The sequence below is a fragment of the Bombus pyrosoma genome, linkage group LG6 (genome assembly GCF_014825855.1).
Source record: "Bombus pyrosoma isolate SC7728 linkage group LG6, ASM1482585v1, whole genome shotgun sequence".
Classification (NCBI taxonomy): domain Eukaryota; kingdom Metazoa; phylum Arthropoda; class Insecta; order Hymenoptera; family Apidae; genus Bombus; species Bombus pyrosoma.
Window position 1 is genome coordinate 15713657 of NC_057775.1, and position 19886 is coordinate 15733542.

The 19886-nt window shown below is 36.5% G+C and overlaps 3 protein-coding genes across 4 annotated transcripts; 2 read left to right on the forward strand and 1 right to left on the reverse strand.

Annotated features, from left to right (window-relative positions):
- The first annotated feature begins 221 nt into the window (after nt 1-221).
- LOC122568699 lies at nt 222-3793 on the forward strand. The gene is made up of 5 exons (XM_043728747.1): nt 222-364; nt 610-905; nt 1565-1758; nt 1878-2118; nt 2533-3793. Exons 1-5 carry the CDS (start codon nt 236-238, stop codon nt 3104-3106), a joined length of 1434 nt encoding a protein of 477 aa, XP_043584682.1. The 5' UTR covers nt 222-235; the 3' UTR covers nt 3107-3793.
- Nucleotides 3794-3866: 73 nt separating this feature from the next.
- Nucleotides 3867-9046, reverse strand: LOC122568435 (neurofilament medium polypeptide-like; the record flags this gene model as incomplete). Its single annotated transcript, XM_043728135.1, is given in 12 exon segments — nt 3867-3943; nt 4000-4248; nt 4323-4376; nt 4530-4770; nt 5143-5308; nt 5456-5628; nt 5700-5800; nt 6250-6463; nt 6466-6560; nt 6688-6772; nt 7253-8168; nt 8909-9046. Coding segments are annotated over 11 exon segments (1545 nt in total), but the record flags the coding sequence as incomplete, so codon positions are not given.
- LOC122568700 (modular serine protease-like) lies at nt 8228-19863 on the forward strand. 2 transcript variants are annotated; one of them, XM_043728749.1, is made up of 10 exons: nt 8229-9265; nt 9970-10449; nt 10525-10711; nt 12874-12978; nt 13486-13697; nt 14807-15022; nt 15461-15625; nt 16230-16528; nt 16875-17031; nt 17488-19863. In XM_043728749.1, the coding sequence occupies exons 1-10, from the start codon at nt 9013-9015 to the stop codon at nt 17673-17675; spliced, it is 2262 nt and encodes a 753-aa protein (XP_043584684.1). In that variant the 5' UTR covers nt 8229-9012; the 3' UTR covers nt 17676-19863. The 2 variants fall into 2 exon arrangements, with proteins under 2 accessions (XP_043584683.1, XP_043584684.1); XM_043728748.1 differs by having other exon boundaries at nt 8228-9265; nt 9970-10711.
- Nucleotides 19864-19886: the final 23 nt, after the last annotated feature.

A 19886-nucleotide genomic window follows, 5' to 3' on the forward strand; every position in this document is an offset into this window, starting at 1 on the left:
GAAGACTGTCGTTAGTTATTGTACTATACTTGTCATTTGTATTAGTTTCGAATTGTTCGCATCGATAGGAGAATCGAATTCGATTTTTTGCAAATTATTCGTGAAACAGCGTGACTCACTTCAACGTCAATTACCATTTTCCCCATAGCAAACTTAACCAATTACTCCGAATGATAAATTGGACATTTTTAAAATTCGGGAAATATTCGAACCGGTTCATACGACCTTTTCAGCCATGTCCCAGGTTTGTCCGTCTTCCTCGCATCAACTGGTCGCAGCCGCGGTAGCTTTTCGCCGAGCTCGACGTAAATTTCCGAAAAATTTTGGTTTGTATAGCAACATAGAAGAAACAAAGTTCGATAAGGTAATTTCACTGCTAATATCCTACAAATTTTTTCGGTATTCGTGTTTATGTCGTTTTATATTGAACCAGGTTATAAATCCAAATGAATTTCTTTATGTATCATTCAATGGTTCGATCTTAAGAATTCCCAGGCCTTGGGATTTGCAGCTGCTTGATTTAGATTACTAAATTTAGATTAAAGAGTTCTGAAGCGTTCTTAATAACATTTCTCTGCAAATTGTTGTCTTTGACAATGTTGAAATCAGACTGAAAGCGTCAGCGGAAACGAGGAGCTAAACGATCAAGAAAATTCGTCGCTTCCATCGAGAAATTGTTCAAACGGAAGATCGAATCGTGTGGAAGCAAAGGTATTCTGGAACGACGAGTGCGGCGAAAGTGGCTCGATCAAGGAAAACTTACTCCAGAAGCCAATAATCTGCAGTTGTTGTCGTAAACGTAACGATCAATGCAATGCTGGAGATGCACTCGACATCGTCCCAAGCAAAGAGCACAATGGGATCACGCAGAAAAGTGAATTTTCTAAATCGGAACAAACAGAAAGGTATGGCGCACTTTGTACGCGAGAATCGATTATCAGGAACGTTTTAATTTCACAAATATTTTTGTGGCCAGCTGTTTACAGTTTTCGTAGGAATTTTAGAAAAATACGTTGTAACTATAAGAAGAATATCAAATTCTAATTTAATTTTAATATTTCATTTTTCTATATGATAGTAGTGAGATATTCTGAATTAAATTACACAATTGCAACACGAATTTATATGTAGTATAGTTTAGTATTCACAATTTAGATCAATCACAGACGAAAGTAGTATTATTAAATCAATCGTAATATTATTTTACGCGTCCTTATCATTTTTAGCTTCAAGCAGTTTTCAGGATGTTATTAGGATACTAATTTGTAAATGATATATTGAAAGCTGAGAATTATGTCAACATCTAGTTTATATTTTATTGTATATCATACATTGAGCGATTGTACTCCGAAAATTTGTTGATATGGTCGATCGATAATCGCAACATGCCTTTTAAAAAAAATTTTATAAAATTGAAATTTTTAACCTTCTCCTTTTTTGTTTCAATTTTACGTCGGTGAAACCAGAATGAAATAAGAATTTTATTATCGGGTTATCAATTTTGTCGTACAAGCACTAAAAGAATACAAAGAAATAACACATACCCGTTTGCTTCTTTTTTTAGTTGTAACGCGAAGGCAATAAAAAGTTTCATAACGGAACCTCGAAATTCTAGTCGTTGTCGTGGCTCACATTCTTATTTTCCAAGACGAAACCCGAAAGAAACTTCCACTAAATTGGATTCCGTTAATCTTCTGTACGACTGCGATCAGAACGAAGTGGACAATGTTAAAAGCAGCGACTCGTCCGAGAAACGAAGTAAATCAAAGTTCCTCGCGTTTTTGAACCTGCAGTTGTCGATGAATTGAATTTGTCATTGAATTTATCGATGTGAATTATATTACCGTGAATTATCCTAATAATTTCGTCTTGTTCAGATTGCAATAAAGACGAGCACGAGTGTAATGCCGGAGGGAGAGATCATAAATCGTGTCATCGAAACTCGCAAAAGGATAACCACCCATCGTCGTCTAGTATTTCGCGCACATTCCGTTGTGCGAAACATTCGACTCTTGATCTTCTACGACCTCATCGGGATTATTGGTATCGTGAGAATCGTCATTATTGCTGCCATTCTCACGATCACTGCCATCATCGTTGCGACGACGAGTACAACAGGTTAATAAAAATAAGGTTACAGCATAAAACGGGATTAGTTTTTATTATTATAGAACTGTGTCAGAATGGAACTATTTATAACTCGTTTCTTGTTATAAGTGACAAAATATGACAAAAGGTTGCAGGTAACGTTAAATTTTTATTTTTCATTCATAAAAGTGCTTGTAAAGTGCACTTGGTGATAGCAGGTAAACGTAAAACATACGAAATATTTATCTGTTATTTTCTACATTATCCTATTGAGGATTAAAATCGATATCTTCATAAATAATCTTCATATCGGAATAAAGTGCACTCGAGTTGTACATTTGCAAATTATATAGATTAATCGATCAGACACGAATTTTAATCATTCAATATCATAAGTCATCAAAGAGTTAGTTGACGATCTTTATTGAAATTTTTCCCAAACAGTTATTCATCAAAGGAAAAGCGTCTCGCGTCAGACACGTGTCTCTGCTCCTCAAACTCCAACAATCGGAGAAATTGCTGTTCCAAGGGCCAAACCCCGCACGAATCTATCTGCAGTCATAACTGTTGCGCGAACAATTCAGAAAAGATTTCGACGGTGCAAGAGCAGAACGACGAGGAGCTGGACGATTCTGTGGGCACGATCAATCACAAGGACTCTTTGTGTATTCTGGTGGAAAAGTACAAGACTAATAAAAAGTGCAAGCACAAGGCATATCTCGGCGGCCCTGAATTCTCGAGCGAACGAACTAAAGACGAATGCGATAAATCGTTCACCTCGGAAACCAGTTGTCAACTGGATGAAATCGTGAACGCGAAACAAGGGGAGAAATATTCGAGCAGCAATAAATGCCGTTTCCGAGACAATCGTGTGTCGATGGGGAGAACGTGCAGACACGGCTGCGGTCCGATCTTCAGGCAAGGGGACTGCAATCAATTCAAAAACCTCAAGTCTCGTTTAATAAAGACTGGTACTTGTTGTTCAGCGAAAGGCACACCATGGAGACACACGTTTTAAATTCAACGAAGATTCTTCACTTCGAGTTCCACTTTTCCATACCAAGTTTTTGTATTTATATCGTTTCTAGTTCGCACGTTCGTTGGCTATTCGTCTTTTTTACACACAGTAGCTAGCTGCTATAGATGTATTTATATCGCTATTTTTTGGTTATTATTTATTAAAACGATATTATTTATTATTCGAGTTTAACAAAAAAGGTAGAAAAAAAGATCATATCACATATATATTTTGCCTTTGTACGAAGACACCGCTCTATGTATTTAACAAATTTACATTAAAACCGCTATAAGTTTTCTGCATATGAATTTTCATTGTAATTTTTATCTTCGCCCACAAAAAGGGGCAAAGAAGTTTCGGACAGTAGTTCAATTTCAAGGTTGGCGCACCGTCGCTCCTCCGGATGGTTATTTTTTTGAGGTATATTGCGCTAATAAAGTTAATAAACTTATTTTGGAAGTATATTGCTTTAATAAAGTTAATAAACGAGCGCATTTATATCATTCCGCTACAACGGGCTCTGTACTGCCAGCCTCTTGGGCATCATTTGGACACTCTTGCGTCTCTCTCCTTTTTCCTTTTCCATCTCCTCCACTTTTCGCTCCGTTTCTTCTACTTCTTTCGCCTTCTTCACTCTCTATTCTTCCTCCTTCTCTTCCGTTTCTTTTTCTTCTAATTTTTCACCCTCTTCATCCTCCTCTTCTTCCTTCTCTGCTTCCTTTTCTTCTTCCTCTTCTTCCTTCTCTGTTTCCTTCTTTTCTTCCTCTTCTTCTTTCTCTGCTTCCTCTTCTTCTTCCTCTTCTTTTTCCTCTATTACATCTTCTTTCGTGTCACGCACTGTAAAGATTTCGTTATTAATTACCATGCACAGCGTATAAAATTATCATTAATACCTTCATCTTCCTCGATTTCGTCGATGAGTTCTGAACGCTCTGTTTCAGGTTCCGTTTGTAAATCCGGACTTACGGTCAACGGCTCCGTAATTTCAGTTTCTGTCGCTTGCAGTTCTTCCGTTTCTTCTTCTTCTTCTTCTGTCAATGCTTCTTCCCTGTATTCTGTTCTCGATGGTAGAACTCGTGGTTCTACCGGACGATATTTAGGTTTGGGCGCAGGTTCAGTAGGCACAACTTCCTCCACGTCTTCTTTAAATTAAAATTTTCAATTTTTCTCTTATATTATTTTTATATTAATTTTTTGAGTGAAATTTTCCAGTTACTTTGCTCTTCGTATTCTTCCTCGTCCTCCTCGTATTCGCTAGGTTTTAAGTCACCTAATAAAAACCAGTATTATCATGTACATACGGGAAAGTATAATTTTTGAACAGTTCAGTTAGCTTGTTATTTAAAAAATACTAAATTTACGTATGAAATTTATGTATCGCGTATAAGTATCGCATATGTATCATACATATTAAATGCTGTACTTTCTTTTATTAAACGGCTCATCCTCATATGTTCTTTGAAAGTAACCTGAAGTTGCGTGCTCGTAGCCATCATTTCCTCGCGAGTGCCATATTCAGTGGGGATGTCTGGGCGTGAGGTGACCTTTTCAAAAATCTTGCGATGTACCGTATCGACGACAGCTTCAGCGACCATTGTCTGCGTTGTCACCAATTGTTGCACGTCGTAGCATCGTCTTCTCGCACGATATTCTTTGTAAGCTCTCTGTTTTAAAAAGGAAACAGTAAATCTATCGATCATTCGTATTTCCATAAAAAATACATTAAGACACTGCGTATTTTACAAGATAATTTTACGTGAATTCAGCAACGAATTAAGATCAACTAGGTAAATTTATTAATTTTTCTGTGGCTGCGGATAAGAATGCTCATTATCATGAATATGGCTAAAACTGTAGACCCTACTATTTCTCAGAACCTACTTATTTTCTTATCTATTGAATATTATAACGAGTACTATACCTACTTTGCATATTGCATGCATTCTGTGCTCTTTTCCACTTTCAAATTTCCCATAAATGTATAAAAATGCGCAGTCTCTCGTTAATCACTAGAGTCATATGCATCGTATCGTTACCTGGATAATTGCAGCAGCCTCGTTGGCCTTTTCCACTGTTAATCCAGAATCTTGGTACATCATTTCCATCCAAGCGACCGCTTGAACAGCTTCCACGGGTTCGAGTATACGTTCATCCTTCTTCAGAGGCGCTTCTTCCATTCCCGCTGCGAACATCAACAGTGATCAACAGTGATTTACACCGAATTCGTGACATCACGATCGCGACGTGCGATTACAATCTTACGAGCATCGATCCTCTGATTTCTTCTAGTGTAGTATCCACGATAGGCAAACTATGCGTGATTAATTATCAAATGATTGTTAGTAGCGCCGTGTTAAAAAAAGGAAAATTACTTTTACGAGTCTTGCGGCTTTAGAAATTTCCGCTTGCGTGGCACCAGCTTTTTTCAGGATATCCAGCGTATTCACCACTGCTCTTTGCCATTGAATCTTCCCTTCAGCTTCGTTCAACACCATTCTCTCGTAATGGCCACGAAATGCAGCCTGATTTTAATTTATCGATCCGATATTTTAATATGTTTCACTTCGAAAGTATTTTTAATCGAAACACTGACTTGTATCACTGTGGCAGCACGCTCTGCATCTTCTCGTACAGCTCCCGTAGCTTCTAGAATATCTCGTATCGATATCATAGATTTTTCGTCGCAAGTTGGATCTACGTTTAAGATAGTCATACGGGAAATTAAAAGCACTCGATGTTACTTTGCTGCAATTGCTGTAATCGCGTGTATTATATTCTTTCATCGAGAGTTTGTGATATAAAATGACGTAGATAATACTGGTGTTTTTAGTTTTACAACTCCCGTTATATCCACTTTATGATAATATAATAATTCTGAGTTAACATATCAAGCCATTCCTCTCAGCTTTTACCTGCCATATAGATAACCGTTCGCATTAACCGAGGATCGTAAAAAAATTTCGATCTAAAGGATCATTAAATTTCCTACGATAACGATCATGGCTACCGAAAAGCCGCACGTATCTTTATTCCGCTTCATTTTATAACTTTACCCTCAAACGAGCCCGCGTTACAGCCGGTCGCTTAAAACAATAACGTTTACCTACCAGTTTCTTTTTACGATTCATTCGCAGTTCTCTTACCTTCGCATGCCTGTACTGGTTGCGTGTCAACCTCGTCCAAATACTCGCGGAATGCTTTCTGGGAAATGAAAAAAAATAAAAAGGAGCGAGATACTAAAAGGAAAATTGCAGAAAGGGAAGGAAAAAAGAAAAGGAAGAAAGGACTGGAAATATCGCGTAGCCATCGACAAGCGGTCAGCACGCGACAATAAAATTCACTTGGATCCGCGGAGCCGCGACTGCGATCTGCTCCAAAGTGAAACCAGTCCGGTAAAGTATGCACAGAATGGCCTGGCTCTCAAGTAAAATGTTGTTTACGACTTTAACCGCAACTGAAACGATAGACTTTTAATGACATGGTCACTCGTGCTGAAAATAAAAAAATAAATAAAGAAAAAAAGGTAATAAAGGAAGAAGATCGCGGAAGAAGAAGGATACATCGAGGAGAGAGATATGTACCTTTCGTGTTTTCGCGTGTGATCAGAAGCGTATCCACGTATTCAGCGATAAAGGCGATTAAATTGGCTGGCTGGGAACGAAGAACCTGTTTCAATTATTAAATTAGGAATTAACTGTTAACACGAGATTAGAGATTACGTCGATAGGGAAATCGAAGAATTTATTACATTGATGATCGTATTTTATGATAGTCTATTACGAAACGTTCAGCATTCAGTGGAATGTGTACGTGCTACTTATATATGCAGATAAATAGTTCGTTGATAACGTTAAGTTCGTTGTCCGCATTATGAGATTGGAATTTCTTTCAACGTTTAGAAATGAAGATTAAAAAGGAAACAATTAAAAGGAAAAAAAAAGGTATGGGTTTTGCAGATAGAAAGAGCTAGACGTAATTCGAACGAATATCTTTTTCTTTATTGAATTTCTATATATGTATTTATAAAAATGACTAAAAGATATTATTAGTGATTTACATTAGAGAAGTTTTTGTAATTTTATCTCGACCGTAATAAATTTTATATAAAATCGTAGAGTATTTTACGAATTTAGTAAAAATGCTTACTTCCCGCGAGATATCAGTACACAATTCCCTTAGCCCTTCTGGTACTTTGTATATATGCTTCGCCCCGTGTGTCTGAAGCACTACGTTCATTTTTTAAATCTATTCAACAGCTGAGTGTAAAAAAGAATCGTGATGTCTATGAAAAAAAAGCAACCCTCTATTATTTCGGGCGTTTTAAACGTCGTACTCGATTTTTCAGTCGTTGTTCGAGGCGAAATGAAGTTCTCTTTTGTTTTGCAATTTACATGACGGCTGCATTCAATTCGTGCTCTAAATATTCCACGAGATCCTGCTATCAACCTATCGGCGCTTCTACTTTAGAACTACTAAATTTATTAAAAAAGAAGAAAAATGTAATATTTGGTATTTCGATTGTTTCAATGCCCCTGGATGATGCTGCGCGGCGGTCTATCATTTTTTCAGAATTTCCACGACAAATTGAATTATCCTCGAGAGTTCGTTAGTATTTGCTATTGCGTTAATCAATTTTTTTTCCAAACTCGCTATCTGGTTATTTCGTTTTTAAAACGAGATTCACCCATTCTACGATATTTTCGAGCGAGCGCAATCATCGCGATGACTGTGTTGAAGATGCCTGAAACTCGTAGCAATCTAACGAACGAACACACAGATTCACTCGACGTACAAGAGAATACATACATACATATGTGATGCGATGAAGATACAGATTCACGTAGAGAATTACGCAATCGCAATCTGTCTTGCGCAACGAATTTCGCATCATCTTTGAACAACTTCATTCAGAATTAATAACTTCTCTGGAAATGCTGGTACACGCGATAAACATCTGTTTTCATCGTAGACAAGCGTAGCAGTTCATATTATACGCTATATTGCCATATCGTCTCCTCCAGAAACGGAATAAAATGTTCTCAGTGAATTCATCTTCTAGAATCTAGAATATTCGTGACGAATCGATTTAAAGTGGTATGTTTGTTATATTACGAATATATATGTATGTATATATATATATATATATATGCAAAACAGTCGTCCACGAATTGTTTCGTATCCATCTATAGAAGGACAATTTGCATGTTTGATTGTGGGCTCGCTGATAAATTGTTTTGTGGAAGTGTCATTTCCAAACATTTTTTCGAGCTTCGCACGACAGATCTCTATTAAACAATCTTAGTCTTTTCCTTTATAAATGTGATGATTTTTTTCTTTAACGTTCCTTACGGTTTTATTTATAAGCCGAAACGACATTTCTCGTGTAAAGTTGATAATCGATTTGGTAATTTTTTAGTATTGTTTATACGAGTTTTCGATGAATAATCAATCAAGGATACCTTTCATTAATTTTATCGAACATACCAACATCACGCGAGTTCGTGACATTTTAGCGATGATGAAAACAAATTACGTAAAGAGATCAATCAATTACAGATAATCAAATAAAGTCTAAATAATACAATATCAAATAGGAAAACCATGAATATTCAAAAATTCCAAAAATCCCCAAAATCGATAATTATAGTCAGCCACTCGATTCCAGGAAAGCCACTTTACGAACAGTTACACGATTTTACGAAATCACTCAAAAAATCTTCCCGTATCAATTATTTTCTCCGGAACTTTTTTCTTCATAAATCACAGCCAATTACATGCAAAAACATATATGTATATACACACACTTTTACCAGATTGGAATCTTCTGACATGTTCACGGTCATCGTGCAGTTGCTATACTGTAGTATATTTCTCCAAGGATCCTAGAATCGACTTTCGGTTTGGTGATGACGCGAAGTGAAGGCGACCAGTTCATCGTTGTCTGTCAAGGTTTCCAGTTCTCTTGGAACTCGTGCGTGTTATCGTGGGACGCCCCAGATACTCGTGGACGAGCAACAAATCGGTTTTTAAGTCGCCACGATTGTCAGTCATTTCTCGACTACCGTCGATGGTCGCAATGGTATTGCGGAGTTAGCACAGTTATGAATGCGCGCATTGTACTTTTGGTGGCCTTCTTGTTGACTGATCTATCAGCGTCGCGTGAGTAGCTGACGTTAAGCTCGATTTCCATGACCGATCGTCATCAAGTTTCATGGAGGCAAAGAACATGTGCATGGCGTGCATGGGATGCATAGGCAGTGCAAAAGTTGCGCTCCGAGCGATTTTTAAATGGTTGCTATTGGTTGACGCTTTTTGGAAAAGTTTAATTTTCTTTTTTTTAACGTAGGGTAGAGAATTTAGCGAACGAAAGATAAGAGCGCAGTGAAGATGGTTTTGGTGACTGGAAATTATACTTTTTGAGACGAATAATAGTTTAGATGTGTGCTTGAATCATTTCGAGAGGCGTGGACGTTTAGCAACACTTTATGAATAAAAATTATCGTTTTGCGAAACAGAGCCGAGAATTTCAATACTTTAAATAGTATGTTTTTAAATAATTTTTTTATAATTTTTTTATAATTATTTTGTAGTTTTATTATAATTACATGTTGGTGTTCGTCTTTGAACAAATGGTAGATTAATTAATTCACTCATCTTTAAAAAAAGATTCATTGCATCAAACTTTAGTTATCTTTTCTTAAACGCTCACTGAAGTAAACATTTTAATGAGTTCTTTGATAACTCACGCCTCTTCCGGAAGCGACTCGCATGACATAGCCACGAACCGGCGCGGCATAACAATGTGCTCACGATACGTTTAGAAATTTATCATCACGATGCAATTATTATTTGTACCTTGTTAGCGGCCGATCAGAACGACGCTGGCAGATTGAAAAGAAGCCCACAATGGGGATCTTCCCCTGATCCTCCTGGTCGTGGACGAAACAAATTTAATGCACAACGAGGTCCTCCAGGTGGTCGAGGGCCTCCTGGACTACTTGGTCCACCTGAATTTCCACCTGGATTATATCGTGGTGGTGGTCATTCTGGATTTCCACCTGGATTGAATCGTGGTGGTGGTCCTCCTGGACTTCCACCTGGATTAAATCGTGATGGTGGTTCTCCTGGACTTCCACCTGGATTAAATCGTGGTGGTGGTCCTCCTGGATTTCCACCTGGATTAAACCGTGGTGGTGGTCCTCCTGGACATGGACCCCCTGGACATGGGCCTCCTGGACATGAGCCTCCTGGACATGGGCCTCCTGGACATGGGCCTCCTGGACATGGTCCTCCTGGATACAGTCCTGTTGATGATCCCAACCCAGAACAGCCTGGTTCTCCTGGTACTGTGCATAGATATGGACCACCTGATGATGGACGACCTGAATTTCCACCTGAATTTCCATCTGAATTTGCAGATGATGGTCCACCTGGTTTATATAATAAAGTTGATAAAGAAAGACAGAATTTCGACCATGACAAGGACAAACCACAGAAAAACCAGAACGTACCAAAAGATTCACCTTCGAGAGATGGTACACCGCGTGATGATGAGGAAATCGAGACACCTATTGAACGATTTTCTGATGAAAAATCTCGGTGCAGGTGAGTTTTGTTCTTCAACTAAATAAGAGCGAAAAATATGATTGGTAGATTCCTCAAGGTTTTCAAGTTCCATTGATCCTTTTACAACGGATTAAAATATCGAAGAAAGGTAAGATAAATGAAATAGAAAATAATTTCTCCATCTGTTACTTCCAATTTTGTATAGAAAATAAACGTTAACAACTGCGTTATGTATGCACATGACGGTTCTTCAGATAGAGTCTCTATCAGATAACGTTGCTTAAAAGTGTTGTATTTAAAAGCGTAAAAGCATGAGAGCTTAAAACTGTATACCAAACCTGCGTATAATACGGTATTTGCATATGTTGAAACGCGTAGTCACAGACCTGATCATAAGGACTGTATTGGACTGCGTGGTCGATAATATGCTTGTGAAACTGAACAATTCGAACGTTCAAGAATAGCTAGTGATTCGGTCACGTAGCAACTGAATATTATAGGATTGATTGTGTGGAAGATACTTGGAATAATTTAGAGATGGCAAGCAGTCTGATGTTAAACGTTACGTTCGTCTAAAATAATAGCAACATTGTTCCTAGATAATCTCGATCTATCTCTGGAATGAGGAATTATCGCAAATTAGAATCGAATGAATATCTAAGTAAATTGTTCACTCTTATACCATAATCGGAATATTTCCTTTTATAATTCCTAATAGTCACGTTAAATTTCGATCGATACGAAATAAAATTATTGAGTACGAAAGGAAAAAGCAAGACAATGGGGATATGGTAAATTTTAATTTATAATTAAGCAAAATGAAAAATATAGTCGATGTATAGCTTGACAGCTTGATAAGTCTGTCTGAATATCCAAGTATAATAAATGGACTCGTATATACTCGGCCGTAATATTTCATAATTTGCATGAAATAAAAATTAAGTATCGGTCAATTCATCCATAGACGGAAACGTTTTACTTCAGAAACGAAAACATATTTTTCGTATTTTTAATATTGCACTTCCAAGTTATTTTTATAGCGTATTTTTATATATAGCTATGTATGTATATAGTAAATTGTATTTTCGTTATCTGTATAATTCGAAGGAATCGCGTAATAAGCGTGACATACGGTACAAATAACAAACAGATGAACAATAAAATTCGTAACGATTAAATACGATACGACATGATACGATACGATACGATACGATACTATACGATACGATACGATACGAACGGTATCGCATCGCGTGGATTGCTTTTCAGTAAACGCGTATTCGACAATCGAGGCAGTTTTGCTACATCCGGCTATGAAATATTTCGCCCATTCAAATTGTCCTAATGAATTTCAGTTAACTAAAAGTGACAAACGCGCGCCATGGTGAGATTACTGATGGAAACTCGATTCGGGGAACACGATCTACTCGGGTAAATAGCGATAGAAACAAGTGTACGTTTGTAGCTTGATTTCGAATCGTTAGTTTCGCTTCCTGTTAACTGATACGTGAAATCCGACATCGCTATACGATTCCATTTTGTATCGAACAATCGTTCTCCTTTCTTTTTTTAAATTCTCGTAATTTCTATATTGTAGAATGCTTCATTTTGTATCGGATTTTGTTCGAAGTTGTGAGATATTCGACGAGCAAACAGTTTGGATCGTTAGATCGAGCAAAATGAATCTGAAGCGGAGAAAAATTTGTTGACCGTTTGTATTAAAAATTCCAGTCAGATGATGATTCTAGATTTAGTTTTTCAGTGAACGTTACAATACTATGGAATTTTAGATAAAAGAGCGCAGATAATGGAATATAATATATTTATATTGTAATTCTTTCCAGCTTACACGTCCAAGGTAGCTTTTAGAAAGATTTATTGTAATACAGGATCTCACATAATAATGGCCCTTACTTTAAAAATTACCCTATGAAAATTAGCCTGTCATTATTTCTACAATTACACTTAATCTATCTCCTTTCAAATTTGAGCGTATTACAGTTAATGTTGTTACATTATCGCGTTATGATTAGGAAAAAAAAAATCGTCCCGAAATTGTAGACAAATTCCGTGAATTTTTCCCTGATTCCGTTTCTGCTTCCTCTACTTTACTCGAAGTGCAACGATACAATCACAGAAATACACTGCACACCATGTGTTTTCAAACACGTAATCAACGTTTGTTGTCATTTCGAAAACAGGAAAAACGAGTTCCGTTGTGGAAGCGGCGAATGTTTACCGAAGACAGCAAGGTGCGACGATAAATTCGATTGTCGCGATTTGAGCGACGAGCGCGAATGTGTCAAGTAAGTTAATTTACTTTGATGAAAGATAAATACAAGTGGCAACAAAATATTTAAGAACCTAGAAGAAGTACGTGTTACACGAGACATTTTTCGACTGTTTGCGTAGAAAATGTTATCAAAAATGCAAAGATAGCGCAACTCAGCACGTTGATTGTCGTAATGCTCGTCGATGACCCACGTTACTAAAGCTTTTATAATGATTAAAATAATCTTCCTTTCTTTTATTTATAATATAAATTTCATGAACTAAAACTTTTTACAATGTAAATGTCTTAGATAGCATCGTCGCAGAGAAGATGCACCAATACAATATAATATGTTGCAAGAATTAAATGTCATGGTATAGTATATTTTATTCCCCGGGAAAAATATATAAAACGCGTATGACAGTCAACGTGTTAAGCAAGAAACGGCAAAAGAAAACTCTGCTGTAACGAATTCAATTATTCTCTTATTTACTGTCCGTTTAATTACGACACTGTTAATTATCGTGGCTGGACATTGTAGAAAATCGGAAAACGGCTGCGTCCTTCCCGAACAACCCGAAGGTGGAAGTTACGAACTGGGTGGCTGTGGTAAACCTTGCCCGAAACGTCCCGGAGATAAAGTTCCTAGTAACAGCATTCTGAATTACACCTGTCGGCACAATTACATTTTGAACGGAAGTGCTGTTCCTGTTTGCTTCAACGACAAATGGTACAACCTGCACTCGTGTCTCAGTAAGTTCATTCGATTACGGATTTTACCGAATTAGCGAAAGTAATTTACGTCGAGAATTCTGTAAGAGTAATACAGTGTCAATCGAAAAGAAAATTCAGAGATCTCGATTTAGAATTACCGACGAATTTATTTTCCAACAAATTCTGGTTTGACTTTGATGGCTTTAGTTCCTTGTTTTATGTCAGGCTTTATTCAATCTATATTATGTCAACGTATAAGTGATGTAACGATCGCATGTTTCCATGTAATTATTACGAGTTATGATATTTACAAATAGTTAAATATTAGATGTGTGCAACAATGATTACTGTCGTGTTTGTGTTGGAATAGTTAGAGATCTGGCGCCAACGTAAAAAGAATCGATTAACTATGCGACTTGTATAATTTAAACGATGGAGGATAAAGAAATAATTGTACGACATCAAAGGTTTAGTCTTACGAAATGCTAAAATTTCAAGGTGCATGTCTGGCATTTTTTAAAACCTATCTTACGATTTATACTTCATGCACGTATAAAACTGAATTTTATAGAGAAATATTTATTTGATGAAATATATTACGATAGAAACGAGCGCGAGGCATAAAGATTTCTCGGTTCTATCGTTTACAATTCTCGAATTTTCAGCTCGAATGATAGTAATAGATTTTAGTAGAACTGATTTCGAATTTGAGAATATTCGGTCGCTTTGTTTAAATTAAATCTCTATAGTTAACTAAATAGGATTAAATTTATATAATTCACTGGTATTTCGTAAATTAATTGATTAATTACTCTGTTACCCAACGTGTTATTTGAATTATTGATTATTCCCTCTTCGTTGCAGTTTTTCTATCTCCAGCTCTTCTCTGTAAAATATACATAATTAAGTATCATGTGACTGTAGTTTAAATAATGACATTTCAAACATAATCGGAATAATAACGTTATAATATAGTACTTAATAAATGATATATTCAACAATATTTCGTATAAGCGGAACAAATCTTTTTATAAAAAATATTGACTTTAAAGTAGGAAGCGAGAAAAATAGAAAGAATCTTTTTATTATTTGTTTAGGAATTAATATTTCACCGATATTTCTCTTTCATCAAAATTTCATTGCAACAGGGATGTGTCCACCATTGAACAGTACCACGGTGAATATTTTATGCACGTACCAAGGAAACGAAGTGTCTTGCACCGATCGAATTAAACCTGGAACGGTGGCGACTTTGTCGTGCAAATCGTCTTACAAATTGTCCGTGACGAATGACCCAGCGTATCGTACAGTCACTTGTCTAGAAGACGGATTATGGGACCGTCGTCTTTTCCGTTGTCTTCCAGGTAATGATGATTTTACGTATCTTGTTTCCAACATGTTGCTCTGATTCTTGGAACAGAGCAAAGAGTAATTTACACGCTTGTAATCATAAATAGTACGTTTGTAAAATTAATAACAGCGGTTAATAGCATTCTTGATAAGTTTTGGTCATTGAGACTGAATAAATTTTATAAAAAAAGTAACAGACCAGCCAAATACTGTTAAGTGTTTTGCAAATACATTTTCTGCTTGGAAAGATTTCTTTTTTTAAATAAATTAAATTTTTAGAAAAAGGAAGACATACAAACGACCAATGTTATTGCATGTTGCTAAAAAAAAAAAAATATATATATCTTTTATGAGAAATATGAATCAAACATTTTATGAATTAGCCTTGCTTGTTATTAATTCAAGGAAGGTCTAATGTATTCGATCTAATTTAATTTATTCTGCTTTGTCAGAGTGTGGAATACCCATTTCACAGGGTAACACGTTGGTCGTGAACGGATTCGAGGCAAAGTTCGGAGTATTTCCGTGGCATGTTGGCATCTACCGCAAAAACTCAGCAAACGAGTACGAGCAAATTTGCGGGGGCACACTTATAAGCAACAATCTAGTTGTATCAGGTAATTTCGTTCGAGAAAATAAATTTCTGCTTTGAAGTCACGCGAATATATTTGGCAGTTGCATTTCATATTCACAGATAAAATAAAAGGTATCACAAAAAAGTGCTTTCCATCATTTACACTGGCGTCAAATATTTGCAATTAGTGTGGAATTTAATTGCAAGATATTTAGTGCAACTATACATTTCGCACAGAACACGAAACTATTTAAACAGACAATTATCCAATATATTATTAAACATCGACATTCAACGAGATCATATTTAATACTTATTGTATGCTTAAGATGGCTATGTCACGCTGTATCTTAATTTCCTACTAAACACACACGTTTGCAATTTTCATATACATTTTCAGATAGTTTTTAGATTCTATCGATATAATTGTGACAATCGCGTCCTGTAATAATGCTAATAGTATCTCAAAATATTTCATATAACGCATACCATATGGACGTTTTCTATGATAAATGTTCGGATACCTTTGAACCAGAATGTATATTTTACGTATTTGCGATAATCTGAAAGTGTCCAAATACTACTCGCGTACAATATACACAGTAGCACATATCACGGATAAAGGATGGCAAACATTGTTTCAATAGCTGCCCACTGTTTCTACGACGAGGTGTACAATACAGTGCTTGACAAATCGAAGTACGCGGTGGCAACGGGCAAGCACTATCGCGATTGGAACGCGGACGAGAATTACGAGCAAAAATCGATGTTGGCCGAGATTTTGACACCGGAACGATATATAGGGGCGAGAGGAAATTTCGCTCAAGATATAGCCCTTTTGAAATTGACTAGTTCTTTCGAGTTAACCGCTCAGGTGCGTCCGATCTGCATGGATTGGGACAATATGTACGAACGGAAACAGCTGCAAGTTGGCCAAAACGGAAAGGTAAGATGTTGGTTATTAATTAAGAAATATCCAGCTACGGCAACGTATTACCTTGATTAATTTCAGCCAAGCTGCAACGCTATTTTCTCGCCAGATTTCCGGCCTTTTTACCTACCTTTCCTCTTCCGTGACTGGTTTCAGCTGGCTAATTAAGTCACGCTGGATTATATTTCCGTAATTAATTCACACGCCCGTTATGCCGTGACATCGTTCTATTTCAGCAATTAATTTGATTCCCATCTGCCTGCGATTTTCTTTCTTTATTTTGCCCGCTTTGTTATGAAAGTAATGTGCTTTTAATTGGGAATCGTGAATGGTTCTAGGCTTTAGACGTTGTTCATTTCAGGCTGTTGGCTGGGGCAAAACGATTGAAGATATGCCTAGTAAGGTCCTGCAGGAAGTGAGCTTGCCGTATATACCGTATGACCAATGTTTATTGGCTGTACCATCTGATTTCCGGGGATACATTACGTCTGACAAGTTCTGTGCCGGTAATTTGAACGGTAAGTAGACATTTAGAATAAATTATATTATCAATCGGTGAATTTTATTAATTTTTTCAACTATTGCACAATTCTTATCTATATTTTTAATTAGAACTATATACCTTCTGAGATTATAATCGTATTAATGCAGACACTTTGCGTTCCCATATAGAGAAGTAATAATTGTTCCTTTATTTTGTTTTTTCTTTTTTTTTTTTAATAGGTGATTTATAATTTCCAAGAACCTATTTCAACGAACATAATAAATATACCGAGTGATTTTAAGCTTCAAAATCAAAAAATCGATTAAACAATACATACGCACAGTTGACTTTTATTTCAACGCTTGTTTCCATCGTATCGTACAAATGTTAGGAAAGGAAATACACTGAGACTCGGTTAAACTGCTATGCTATGTTTACCAGCAGCGGAAATATAATTGACAATAACCATGATAAATCATTCTATTCGCAGGTTCCAGTCTCTGCGAAGGTGACAGTGGAGGAGGACTGTTCTTTCAAATGGGGGAAACCTGGTATCTACGCGGTATAGTTAGCGTCAGCCCAGTGAAGGACTATAAGTGTAATTACCACACCTACACGGTGTTTACCTCGACTGGTTTTTTCCGGGATTGGATTCGCGACGCTTTTATCGCTACTTAAACAACACGCACGTTCACTCGTTTTCGTAAACTTACAAGTTCGTTCAATGATCGAGAATTGAGCGATTCCGCACCTGATGAACAGCGAGAGTGTGTTCGTCACAATGGCTTTCGTCTGAGAATGGAAAACGTCACCTCAAATGAGATGAGAGTACGTCATTGTAGAAAATGTTATCTTCGAAACGTTACTTCGTTACAAGCACCAGCACTGCTTTTACATCGGTGAAAATTTGCACACCTTGGAAAGATTAGTTTAAGTACGTTGATCTGGAATAATTATTTCGAACGAATAAACTTTCTATTTTTAAATAAATTAGATAAGTCGATTTATGTTGATCAATAACTTGAAAAAGTATTTCTCGCGAATTCCTTTTAGAAAATATTTTCTATCATTTATGTGATTATCTCGTCTAATAAATTTCGTAACATTTCTAATTTTTCCAATATCATGCGCGGTTCGTAAACCTTGGCAACTTGGCAAGCGACTGCTAATCTCGTGTAAATCGTACTTTCAGTTTTCAGGAGTGCAATTTTATAGGGTATACGTGCAATATTTTTTGCGCGTCGTGTTTTCGCAGCAATCTCGCCGCGATAAACGTTTTACCAGAGCAACGGCACTGTAACACAAACGGGCAAAGACATTTCGATGATTCACCAAAAAACAAAAAAAAAAAAAAAAAAAGAGTGCTGTTTGATCTACGACAAAAGCGCGATGGCTGTGGCGCTGAAACGGTCCAACCGGGCTCTAGAACGAATACTACCTTTGATATTGGCTTTATCCGGCCAGGGATCTAAATTAGCACTAGCTCGTTATTTATATCGCAACTCCGTTATTTATGACTCCGGCTCGCCGCTACATGAACTTTTTTGTCCGATCCGAATGTATCGTATTTCCCGTAGGAATTTCCAAACGGTGTCGAGATTTTTTTTATCTACGACGATGTTCTGCACCGTAATCCGCGTTGACTTTTATTTCACGGCTTCGTCGGCTTCGATCACTTTCATTTGCGGATAAATTCAACTACGAAATGTGTTTACCGTTAATAGATTTTTTAATTAGTCCATTAAGAAGAACGCATATTTATAGCGAAGGAAATTGATGCCAGTTTTATAGAACGGTGCACGAAATTGGGAAAAGTCATGTCTTTTTTTCTGTTTCTTGTTAGAAACAAATGTTAGAGGACAAAAAGGAAAATGGTTCCAGAAGGACTAGTTCCATCTCTTTATCAATTTAGGATCGTATATTTTCGTGATTACAGTAGGACGTATATGTGCATTACGAAGTTGCAATATATTGCTTATAAATTATACATGAAATTTGTTATTGAAATAATGTAAACTGTTTGGTTTTCGTATTAGTAAGATACTATGAATTTTGAATGTGAAGTAAACCGTATGTGAATGTGAAACGACGATAACGAACAGCGAAAATATCGTGGGGATTAGATCTTATTATGGAATATTGTACATTTTTTAAAAGGAAAACAATTTTGAAATTTTGTTATTCACCGAAAGTTATCTTGATCTAACATTTAAAACTAGACTGTAATATCTAGGATAGCTAAACAGAAAATTCCAATTGAACAGTATTTTAGCAATTAAAAACATCACATGTTGGTGAGTCATATTAAAAGATTAGATGTGAATGTGTAAATCTAGCATTGCTAATTCCAAGTCTATTTAATATTATCTACTGTTTACGATCAAGATTTGCAATATTGAAAAATTCTTACTCATCTTCTAGCGCGTATGATGCTGCGAAGTTATTCTATTTATAATACGAGATTGTACGTAATCAACGAGACAAATTAGATAAGAACGAAATCGTATTTTGATATGAACCAAGGATCGCAGAATCTGCGTGTAATGATGGTCCAATCACATTGGTCTGCCTAATACGATAACAATTAATTATTTAATTAGCTGGTTTACAATCGTCGACGTCGAATATTGACAGAATGCTGGTATTGAGCAGTGTGCGAGGCGCGGTATACATTTGTGGCAATCGATGTTTGCTTTGCATACTATTCATACGTTTATGGCTGACGCGTGTTTGCCCATTTGTGAACGGGCTTGCGATTGTGCAACTAAAGGGGTAGATGGATTATTTGATAAAATTGATACTCGACGTTTAAAACTTTTGTACGTATCACGGACAGCATGAATACGAATACAGCAAATAAAAACGATTCACTGCTTTTTTTATACATAG

What these genes read in the sequence shown, in the direction of transcription:
- LOC122568699 (XM_043728747.1), top strand. Translation starts at nt 236, where the DNA reads ATGTCCCAGGTTTGTCCGTCTTCCTCGCATCAACTGGTCGCAGCCGCG. An exon ending in AAATCGGAACAAACAGAAAG is followed by an intron (nt 906 to 1,564) that starts GTATGGCGCACT and finishes TTCTTTTTTTAG; the next exon opens with TTGTAACGCGAAGGCAATAA. An exon ending in TGCGACGACGAGTACAACAG is followed by an intron (nt 2,119 to 2,532) that starts GTTAATAAAAAT and finishes TTTCCCAAACAG; the next exon opens with TTATTCATCAAAGGAAAAGC.
- LOC122568700 (XM_043728748.1), top strand. Translation starts at nt 9,013, where the DNA reads ATGACGCGAAGTGAAGGCGACCAGTTCATCGTTGTCTGTCAAGGTTTC. An exon ending in TCTTTTCCGTTGTCTTCCAG is followed by an intron (nt 15,023 to 15,460) that starts GTAATGATGATT and finishes CTGCTTTGTCAG; the next exon opens with AGTGTGGAATACCCATTTCA. An exon ending in CTGTGCCGGTAATTTGAACG is followed by an intron (nt 17,032 to 17,487) that starts GTAAGTAGACAT and finishes TTCTATTCGCAG; the next exon opens with GTTCCAGTCTCTGCGAAGGT.